The following is an 11,369-nucleotide window of genomic DNA, read 5'->3' on the forward strand; positions in this document are numbered from 1 at the left end:
ATTATTAGGTTAGATGCAGGAAGAATATTCCCAATGGTGTAGAGTCCAGAATCAGGGGGTCATAGTTCAAGGATAATGGGTAAACCCTTTCAGGACTGAGATGAGAAATTTCTTCACCCAGAGAGTGGTGTGCCAGTGGAGTTCACTACAACAAAGTGGTTGAGACCAAAAGATTGTTTTAATAAGGTGGTAGGTATATTCCTTGCTCCCATCTATGTTACTGTACATGGGTTTGGACTGTTGGTGTCTGAGAAATTGTACATTCATCAGTGAATATCCTCGCTCCTGGCCTGAAGAAAGGTTGAGGAAGGGTCACTCGACCCAAAACGTTAACTCTGATTTCTCTCCACATGCTGCCAGACCTGCTGAGTTTTTCTAGCAATTTCTGTTTTTGTTTCCCACTTCTGACCAACGGAGGTCATTGATGGAGCAGTTGGAGATGGTTGGGCCTAGGACACTTTCCTGAGGAGCTCCTGCAGAGATGTCCTGGAACTGAGATGACTGACCTCCAACAGCCACAATCATCATCCTTTATGTTCCAACAGCAGAGTGCTTTCCTCCTATTTCCTGCCAGCTCCGGTTTTAGAGTTCCTTGATGCTATTCTTGGTCAAGCCTTAATGACAAGGGAAGTGACAGTTGTCTCTCCTCTGGAGTTCAGCTCTTTGGTCCACGTTTGGGGTAATTAGGTCAGGAGCTGAATGTCCTGGCAGAACCCAAACAGTTCTGCCTTTCAAGTTCCCGGGAGTAAATACCACCACCAATCTGTCACTGTCCATCTACATTGATGCTACAGTCAGAAAGCACACCAACACCTCGACTTCCTCAGGAGGCCAAGGAAATTCAGCATGTCCACAGTGACACTCTCCAATTTTTATAGATTTAAAGGTTATACCTTTGCAAGTTCTGCTTGATAGCACCGTCACCAATTTCTTCCATCACTTGCTGATGATTAAGTGGGCGTGGATAGGATGGTCGTTTGGCCACATTGGACTTGTCCTGCTTTTGTGTACAGGGCATAGTTTAGATTTGATTTATTGTTACATGTACTGAGATAGTGAAAAATATTGTTTTGCATGCTAACCAGACAAATACACCACATAAGTACATCAGGGTGACAGTACAGAACACAGAATATAATGTTACAGCTACAGAGAAGGTGCAGAAGGTGCAGAGAAAGATCAACTCTAATATGAGAGGTCCTTTCATAAATCTGAAAACAGCGGGAAAGAAGCTTTTCTTGAATCTGTTGGTTCATGTTTTCAAATGTTTGTATCTTTTTCCCACTGGAAAAGGGTTTAACTGGGATGAGAAGGGTCTTTCTGTTGGCTGCTTGCCCGAGGCAGTGGGAAGTGTAGACTGAGTCAGTTAATGGATGGCTGGTTTGCATGATGGACTGAGCTGGTTCACAACTCTAATTTGTTGTGGTCTTGGGCAGAGCAGTTGCCATATTGAGCTGTGATGCATCTGGATATAATGCCTTCTGTGGTGAATCTATAAAAATTGGTGAGAGTAACTGTGGACATGCTGAATTTCCTTGGCCTCCTGAGGAAGTCGAGGTGTTGGTGTGCTTTCTGACTGTAGCATCAATGTAGATGGACAGGGACAGATTGGTGGTGGTATTTACTTCCGAGAACTTGAAACTCTTGACCATCTCCACCTCAGTCCCATGGATAGAGACAGAGACGTGCCCTCCACTCCACTTCCTGAGGTCTATGGCCAGCTCCTTCAATTTGCTGACATTGAGGGAGAGATTGTTGTCTTTACACCATGCTGCTAAGCTCTCCATCTCTTTCTTGTACTCTGTCTTGTCATTTGAGATCCAACCTACTACAGTGGTGTCATCAGCAAATTTCTAAATGGAGTTAGAACTGAACTTGGCGACACAGTCATGCATGTATAAGGAAGCTAGTCAGCAGATGAGTACATAGTCTGTGGGGCACTGGTGTTGAGGATTATGGTAGAGGAGGTGCTGTCACCTGTCATTACTGATGCAGTCTGTGGGTCAGGAGATCAAGGATCCTGGGGGGGGAGCAGAGACCTAGGCCTGAGTTTGAAGCTGGATTTGGTTGGAATTATAGTGTCAAAGACAGGCCTAAAATCTATAAATAGGACACTGACGTAGGTGTCCTTGTTATCCATATGTTCCAGGGATGAGTATAGGGACAGGGAGATTGTCTGTCTGCCATGGACCTGTTGTGATGGTAGATGAATTGTAGTGGATTAAGGCAATCTGGGAGGCTGGAGTTGATGTGTCCCATTACTGACCTCTCAAAGCGCTTCATAATGATGGCGGTCAGAATAATCTGGCATTAGTCATTAAGGCACATTAGCTGATTTTTTTTTTCTTCTTCAGTACTTGGATAATAGTGAAGTTGTCTTGAAGCTGGTGGGAATTTCATCTCTCAATAAGGAGAGGTTAAAGATGGGCATACTCCTGCCAGCTGGTGTGTGCTGGATCTGAGTGCATGGATGGGACTCCCTCTGAGCCAGTCCTTTCCATGGGTTCACACTCCAAGGTCTATCTGATGTCTGTGGTGGTGAATGTGGGTATGGGTGCTGTTGGGGCAGGTAGTATCATTTCACTCACCAGTCCAAAGTGAGCATAGAGTACATTGAGTTCATTGGGTGGGATGCATGGGAAATATGTGGGCAATTTTCCACACTGTTGGGTAGAGGACAATGTTGTAGCTGGACTGGAAGAGTTTGGCTTGGGAGGTGGCTAATTCTGGAGCACATGTCCAGTACCATTGCCAGAGTGTATTCTCAGTATCCAGTCTCTCCAACAGTTTCTCGAGCTCATGTGGAATGAATCAAATAGATTGAAGACTGGCATCTGGAATACTGGGGACCGTTGGAGGAGGCTTGTCCATCACTATCCATGACTGGATGTAGCAGGACTGCAGAGGTTAGATTCTGATCCATTGGTTGTGGGATCACCTGAGCGCTCTCTGTCATGTGCTATTTGACATGCAAGCAGTCCCATGGAATAGCTTCACCAGATTTGATCGTTCCTTTGTATCTCTGTATGGTGGGGTTCTTGGTATGCATTCTGCTTTGAACCAATATTCATCTTTTTGGCAAGATGGTAACAGTCAGGTGGGGGGGGGGGGGGTAGGTATGGAGGTGTATGCCTAGCCATGAGGTTACAATTCTGCTGATAGCCCGCAGAGTCTCACTGATTCCTAGTTTGGAGTAGTTAGATCAGTTTGAATTATTTTCAGCAGGTCAGAGCCACTGTGTGAAAGCCCCTCCTGGGCTGGACTTAGTCTCTACTCTAGACTGTATATCATTGTAACTCTGATCAATCTGCAAATTGGTAAGGGCAGGATTACATTGATAGTTAGTTCCAGCTTTCTCAGGCGATGTTTTGCAGCTGTTATTTTGGATACAGCCAGCTCAGTCAGTGCTACTGCAGAGCCCCTCTTAACGATGAACATTAAAGATCCTGAGAACATTGTATCCTTATACCCTCAGTCGTTTCTTAGTGGTTTTTAACATGAGGGGGATATTACTGATTCTTCAACTGAAGGGGAGAGTTGAGTTTTTTTTCTATACTTGTATAGAAAGCAAGAGGGTAGCCAGGGAAAGGGGTGGCCCACTCAAGAACTGAGGAGGGAATTGGTGTGTGGTGCCAGAAGAGGTAGGTGAGGTCCTAAACTAATACTTGTGTCAGGGCAGCACAGTGGCTCAGTGGTTAGCACTGCTGCCTCACAGCATCAGGGGCCCAGGTTCAATTCCTGCCTCGGGCAACGTCTGTGTGTGGAGTTTGCACATTCTCCCTGTGTCTGCGTGGGTTTCCTCTGGGTGCTCAGGTTTTCTCCCACAGTCCAAAGATGTGCAGGTTAGGTGATTTGACCATGCTAAATTGCCCGTAGTGTTAGGTGCATTAGTTAGGGCTGAATGTAGGGGAATGGGTCTGGATGGGTTGCTCTTGAGAGGGTCGGTGTGGACTTGTTGGGCCGAAGGGCCTGTTTCCACACTGTAGGGAATCTAATCTATTCTAATCTAATCTAGTCACCAAAGAGAAGGTATTGGTGGAGGAAGATCTCCAGGAAGGGAGTGAATCTCTAAGCAAGTTGCTATTAAAAAGGAAGAAGTATTTTGTGTCTTCAAGTATGAAAGTAGATATGTCCCTGGGTTCTGATGGGATCGATCCCAGAATACTGAGGGATGTACGAGAACAAATTGCTGGAGCATTGACAGACATCTTTGTATCGTCTTTGGCCACAAGTGCGGTCCCAGAGGACTGGAGAATAGCCAATGCTGTCCCATTGTATAAGAAAGGTAACAGGGGAGATGGTGACTTAATGCTGCTCATGTAACTGCTGCTCATGCAGGTCTTGTAACATCTGTGCAGGGAGAAACAGTTAATGCTTTGGGTTCGATGACCCTACAGAATGCTTCAGTGGCAGCTGGTAGAATTTAAATTTAATTTAATAAAAATCTGGAATATGAAGTTAAATTGCAGAGATGATGACTATCAATATTACTCATTTGTCATGAATCTATCTGGTTCACAAATTTTTTTTAAGAGTGGAAAATCTGACGTTCTCGCTCAGGCTGCTCTGTGTGACTCCAGAACCACAAATGTGGTTGACCTTTGGCCAGCCCCTGAAATTTCCTGGTGAGGCCTTCAGTTGAAAGGCAATCAGAGAAGGACACCATCTCTCCAGGAATGCCTCCCTCCCATGAAGGAATAAAGACGTCGTCATATAAATGCAGTTTGTTTGAATCTGACTCTATTTTCTATCCCAGATAGAAGAGTTCCGAAGAGTACGATCTCATGTTAAAGGAGCTGAGCTTCCTGAAGGATGTGATGGGATTTTAGGAGACAATTTTAGACCAACTCAGCCTCTCAGTGATCGAATTGTCAGAGCTGCATTCCAATAGGAAATGCTGATGCTAAACTGAATCATTTCCAGGTAATCCTCAGACAAAATCTTTCTTGCTGTTCTACAAATAGACCAATAATAATCTGTGAACGTGAAGCCATCTATGCTGTTTAGTTACAGGTTGCTGTGCTATTGTTAAAGTTTTTGAAAACACTTCCATTTCTAGATGAGTTTGCATAATACACAGATGTGAATATCTTTAAACAACAATATATTTTATTCCTGGGTTATCTTGTGGAGAAGAGAGAGATAAAAGGTTGACCTGCCTTTATTTAACACTTTTCACAACAAATTGAGATGTGAAGGTGCATTAAATACTGGCCCAGCCAATGATGCCCATGTCCCATGAATGAAATAAAAACAACTTGGATGTATGCTGATGATACCAGCTCCACCTCTACAATACCCCTCTCAATCACTCCACTGTCACTAAATTAAATGATTGTTCAGCAGCCTGTATGTAATCAGCAGAAATTCTGTGTGGTTGAACATTGAGAAGACTAAGCCATTGCCTTGGTGGTTGGTACAAAGAAAAACTGTTAAAGTAGATTAGTGGGCAGCACGGTGGCACAGTGGTTAGCACTGCTGCCTCGCAGCGCCAGAGACCCGGGTTCAATTCCCGCCTCAGGCGACTGACTGTGTGGAGTTTGCACATTCTCCCCGTGTCTGCGTGGGTTTCCTCCGGGTGCTCCGGTTTCCTCCCACAGTCCAAAGATGTGCAGGTCAGGTGAATTGGCCATGCTAAATTGCCTGTAGTGTTAGGTAAAAGGGGTAAATGTAAATGTATGGGTGGGTTACGCTTCGGCGGGTCGGTGTGGACTTGTTGGGCCGAAGGGCCTGTTTCCACACTGTAAAGTAATCTAATCTAGATTATTGAAATTTTTTTTAACTCAACCATATGCACATTTCTGGAAAAACAAATGGTGAGCATGTCCAATCGGAACTTACCAAATTGTTGGTGTCAGAAGAGCTCTCCTATTTGGATAGGCACTGGGTTAATCCAGGAGACTTCATTTTAATGTTAAGAGAGGGTAATATCTTACTAAAAAGGAAGGTCATCATTGCTCCAGAGGGAGCATAAGAATATTTTGAGGCTTGAAAGCTGCAAATGAAAGATTGGAGAGGCCAGACTTCTTTCTCTTTCAAAACACAGGAGGCTGTGGATAATGTAATTGAGTTTCACAGTAAGGAAGGACTTGGATAGAATGGGCGGGGAGGACCCGTTTCTCCTCTAGAGGAAAGGTTAGTGATCGGGGGTACAGATTTAAAGTAATTGAGAGGGGCCATCAGAAAAAACCCTTTGACCCAGAGCATGGTGACTGCTTGGGATCCACTGCCTGGTTTGAAGATTAAGGTGAAAATCCTGATCTGAATCGTCAGCTGAAGTGCCATGGACCAGGTGCTAGAAAGTGGGTTGAGAGTGGTTAGCAGGTTCTCACACATGGACTGTATGGCCTTTTTGATGTGTTGTAACTTCTCTCATTCAATGTCTTTGCCTTTTTAACTTTGGGCTACTCAGTCGCATTATTGTCCAGTCTCTGACATTCTGTTCTCCATCGACTCAAAATCATTAAAACCATCTGCTGTCCATGTTTTTTTAACTTGCTTGAAATCCCATCACCCTGCAGATTCTGCATCTTGTTTTTAAAATTCCTGTCTGTTTATTGAGTTCTATCATGATCTTGTTCTTCACCACCTCCTTTAATTTTCCTCAGCCCCACAACTTTGGTTGTTATGGACGAGTTGGATGGAAGAGTCTGTTTCTGTGTTGTGACTCTATAACTGTCAAATAACTCCACACAGTCCCGCCTCAGGCGACTGACTGTATGGAGTTTGCATATTCTCCCCGTGTCTGCGTGGGTTTCCTCCGGGTGCTCCGGTTTCCTCCCACAATTGCCCGTAGTGTTAGGTAAGGGGTAAATGTAGGGGTATGGGTGGGTTGCGCTTCGGCGGGTCGGTGTGGACTTGTTGGGCCGAAGGGCCTGTTTCCACACTGTCATGTAATCTAATCTAATCTAAATATTACCGTTCGTCTGAGGTCTCCTGCGTATCTCTGATTTTAATTGTCTCACCATCAGGGACTGTGGCTTTTTATACTACTTTGACTCTAAGCTTAGGAATTCCTTACTTTTTTTTTCTCTCTCATTTCCTTTTAAGATGCTCCTTTTTAAAAACCCCATCTGTAACTATGCTTTGGACCATCCATCCCCATATCACCATTGTGGTTCAATAGTTGGTGTGGTGCTGGAAAAGCACAGCCAGTCAGGCAGCATTCGAGGAGCAGGAGAGTCAGCATTTCGAACATAAGCTCTTCATCCAAAATTACAGAATAATGGTTCTGTGAAGCACTGTTCTTTGATGCTAAAAAGCATGGTATAAGTACACATTATTAGAATGACTATCTGTCACTAAAATGATATGAATAAATTGAAATTAATCACCTTTTTGCACATTCATCAGTGGTACATCTTTTGTAGCCTCATTGTCTTGTTACACTGTTTTGTTCATGCTAAATATATACTCATGACTATAAATGCTGCAGGAATATTCTGTAGAAGGAGAAAGGAAATTGAATAGTGGTTTTTTTTTTTTTTGCTCATTTTGCCTGTACCTATTAAATAGGTCATTCAGTCCTGAGGGAATGGGATCTAGTTTTAGAAAGCAGGACAATATGATGAAAATAGACATTAATTAATAACAATCCCAACTACCTTAATCTTCCACTGGGGAAGACTCATCTAAGGATGTTTGTGAACCTAATGCCAATTGACAGCACATTTAAACCAGACTGAACTTCATAATGCTAATTTTACAAGTGAGAAAGGAAACAAGATGTTAACTTTTAAAAATATAAATAGCTGGTTAAAAATGCTTATGCTTTTCAAAAAAAATCATTTAGGGGCTCTGGGCTAACCCAAAATTTATTGCCCATCCCTAGCTGCCCTTGAAAATGCTGTTGAACTGTTATTGAAATTATTGAGATTTGACTGAGGGGAAGGGCATAATTGGCAACTAAATATCCCAGGATATAGATGCTTCAGGCAGGATAGAGAGGGAGGGAAAAGGGGTGGAGGAGTTGCATTACTGGTCAAAGAGGATATCGCAGCTGTGCTGACGGAGGGCACTATGGAGGACTCGAGCAGCGAGGCAATGTGGGCAGAGCTCAGAAGTAGGAAGGGTGTGGTCACCATGTTGGGATTATACTACAGGCCTCCCAACAGCGAGCATGAGCTAGATGTACAAATATGTAAACAGATTATGGAAAGATGTAGGAGCAACAGGGCGGTGGTGATAGGAAATTTTAATTTTTCCAACATTGTCTGGGAGTCTCAGGAGGGGTATGTTGAATGCTGGGTCATTTCAATATAGAAAAGGAGGTGGTGTTGGGTGTTTTGAAAAGCGTAAAGGACAAATCCCTAGGACCTGATGGGATCTATCCCAGAATGCTGAGGGAGGCAGGTGAGGGAATTGCTAGGACTATGTATGAAATCTTTGTATCCTCATTAGTTACAGGAGAGGTCCCAGAGGACTGGAGAATAGAAAACTACATTCCTCTTTTTGAAAGGCAAGTGGGATAATCCAGGAAATTACAGCTTGGTGAGCCTTATGTCAGTGGTAGGGAAATTCATTGGAGAAAATTCTTAAGGATAGGATTTACTGAACATCTGGAAAAACGTGGCCTTATGGCTTTGTGTGGGGAAGGTCATGTCTCTCAAATGTGACTGAGTATTTTGAGAAAGTGACAAAGATGTTGAAGGCAGGACTGTAGATATAATCTACATGGACTTTAGCAAGGCCATTGATGAGGTCTCTCATGATAGGCACATGGGATCCTCTGTGAGCTGGTAAGATAGATACAGAACTGGCTGTGTCATAGACAGTAGCAGGGGAAGGGTGCATTTTTTGACTGGAGATCTGTGCCCAGTTGTGCTCTGTAGGGATCACTGCTGGGACCACTGTTATTTGTAATGTATAGAAATAATTTGGAGGAGAATGTAAATGTCTGATGAAGCTTGCGGGTGGCACCAAGATTGGGGGAGCTGCGGATAGTGAGGAGGATTGCCAGGGGATACAGCAGGATCTAGAGAGGCTGGAGACTCTGGCAGAGAAATAGTCAGAGAGTCATACAGCAGGGAAACAAACCCTTCCATCCACCCAGTCTATGCTGACCATAATCCCAAACTAAACTTTTCCCACCTGCCACTTCCTCTGGAAGTTCATTCCACATACTAATAACTTTTTTTTAAAAACAAAAATACCCTCATGTCCTTATTTTATTAAATTCTTTCTCCTCTTGTCTTAAAAACATGCCCTCTAGTTTTGAACTCCCCTTGATGGGTGGCACAGTGGTTAGCACTGCTGCCTCACAGCGCCTGAGAACTGGGTTCAATTCCTGCCTCAGGCGACTGTGTGGACTTTGCATATTCTCGCCATGTCTGCGTGGGTTTCCTCCGGGTGCTCCGGTTTCCTCCCACAGTCCAAAAATGTACAGGTCAGGTGAATTGGTCATGCTAAATTGCCCGTAGTGTTAGATGTAGGGGAATGGGTCTGGGTGGGTTGCTCTTCAGAGGGTTGGTGTGGAGTTGTTGGGCCAAAGAGCCTGTTTCCACACTGTATCTGAATCTAATCTAATCTAATCTACTCTACTATATTGAAAAGACGCCAGTCTTTCCACCTTATCCACACCCCTCATTATATTATAAACCTCAATAAGGTTACCCCTTGTATAGCAGGTAGAGTTTACTCAGGACAGAAAGGTGATGCTTTTTGGGAGATCCAAAGCAGGTGGGAAGTATACAGTAAATGTCAGAACCCTTAGCAGTATCAACTTCGACTCGAGTGTGTGGTGCTGGAAAAGCACAGCAGGTCAGGCAATATCTGAGGAGCAGGAGGGCCGATGTTTCGGGCAAAAGTCCTTCTTCAGGAATGAGGGGGTGGGGAGATAAATGGGATGGGGCTGGGGGTAAGATAGCTGAGAGAATGATAGGTAGTGGGTGATGGTGATAGGCCAGAGAGGAGGGTGGAGCGGATAGGTGGGAAAGAAGATGGACGGATGGGACAGGTCATGAAGTTGGTGCTGAGCTGGAAGGTTGGAACTGGAGTAAGGTGGGGAGAGGGGAATTGAGGAAACTGGTGAAGTCCACATCGATGCCCTGGGGTTGGAGGGTCCTGAGGTGGAAGATGAAGTGTTCTTTCTCCAGCTGTCGGGTGGTGAGGGAGTGGCGATGGAGGAGGCCCAGGACCTGCATGTCCACTGTAGAGTTGAAGTGTTCAGCCACTGGGCGGTGGGGTTGGTTGGTGTGGGTGTCCCAGAGATGCTCTGAGTAGGCATCCGGTCTCCCCAATGTAGAGGAGACTGCATCTGGAGCAACGGATACAATAATTGACACACTTAGATGTACAGGTAAAACTATGATGGATGTGGAAGCTCCTTTGGGGCCTTGGATGAAGGTGACAGAGGAGGTATGGGGGCAGGTTTTGCAATTCCTGTGGTGGCAGGGGAGGGTGCCGGGAGGGGATGTTGGGTTGGTGGGTTTCAGTTCCCTGAAGTGGCAGCACAAGTGGATAAGGCTGTCAGGAAGGTGTGTATGGCAGGCTTACCTTCATTGGTCAGGGCTTAGAGAGTACAAAAACTGGCAAGTAATGTTGTAGCTGTTTGGTTTGGCCTCATTTGGAATATGGTCGCAAGGTTTGTAGCTCCGTTTGAGTTTTAGGGTGTAACTTTGCTTGGTGAGCTGTAGGTTTTATATCCAGACGTTTCATTACCTGGCTAGGTAACGTCATCAGTGGTGACCTCCAAGTGAAATGAAGCTGTTGTCTCCTGCTTTCTATTTATATCTTTCTCCTGGATGGGGTTCCTGGGGTTTGTGGTGATGTCATTTCCTGTTTGTTTTCTGAGGGGTTGATAGATGGTATCTAGACCTGTGTGTTTGTTTATGGCGTTGCGGCTGGATTGCCAGGCCTCTAGGAATTCTCTGGCATGTCTTTGCTTAGCCTGTAGGGCTACGAGGGAGAGAGGGTCATGTCTTTTTGTGTCTCGCTGGTGTTCGTGTGTCCTGGTGGCTAACTTTCTTCCTGTTTGTCTTACGTAGTGTTTGTGGCAGTCCTTGCATGGAATTTTGTAGATGACGTTGGTTTTGTCCATGGGTTGTACTGGGTCTTTTAAGTTTGTTAGTTTTTGTTTGAGAGTGTTGGTGGGTTTGTGTGCTGCTAGGATTTCAAGACGTCTTAGTAATCTGGCTGTCATTTCTGAAACTTCTTTGATGTATGGCAAGGTGGTTAGGGTTTCTGGCTGTGTTTGGTCTGCTTGTCGTGGTTTGTTCTTGAGGAATATGCTCACTGTATTTTTTGACTATCTGCTCTTCTTGAAAAGACCCAGTACAACCCACGGACAAAACCGACGTCATCTACAAAATTCCATGCAAGGACTGCCACAAACACTACGTAGGACAAACAGGAAGAAAGCTAGCCACCAG

At 44.7% G+C, this 11,369-nt stretch overlaps 1 protein-coding gene across 6 annotated transcripts in view; it reads left to right on the plus strand.

The window, feature by feature from the left end:
• Positions 1-11,369, plus strand: part of ca8 (carbonic anhydrase VIII) — a 65,492-nt gene that overhangs the window by 34,124 nt on the left and 19,999 nt on the right. For 2 of the 6 annotated variants that reach the window (XM_043689319.1, XM_043689318.1), the window contains exons 9-10: positions 4,757-4,923; positions 7,051-7,405. The exons of 1 other annotated variant lie outside the window; for it this stretch is intronic. In XM_043689319.1, coding sequence (XP_043545254.1) covers positions 4,757-4,891 — 135 coding nt within the window. In that variant the 3' untranslated portion in view covers positions 4,892-4,923; positions 7,051-7,405. Of the gene's footprint in view, positions 1-4,756; positions 4,924-7,050; positions 7,406-11,369 lie in introns of those variants that run through there. 3 more of the 6 variants (XM_043689316.1, XM_043689317.1, XM_043689315.1) reach the window with 2 other exon arrangements.

The sequence above is a fragment of the Chiloscyllium plagiosum genome, chromosome 4 (genome assembly GCF_004010195.1).
Source record: "Chiloscyllium plagiosum isolate BGI_BamShark_2017 chromosome 4, ASM401019v2, whole genome shotgun sequence".
In the NCBI taxonomy this organism is placed as follows: domain Eukaryota; kingdom Metazoa; phylum Chordata; class Chondrichthyes; order Orectolobiformes; family Hemiscylliidae; genus Chiloscyllium; species Chiloscyllium plagiosum.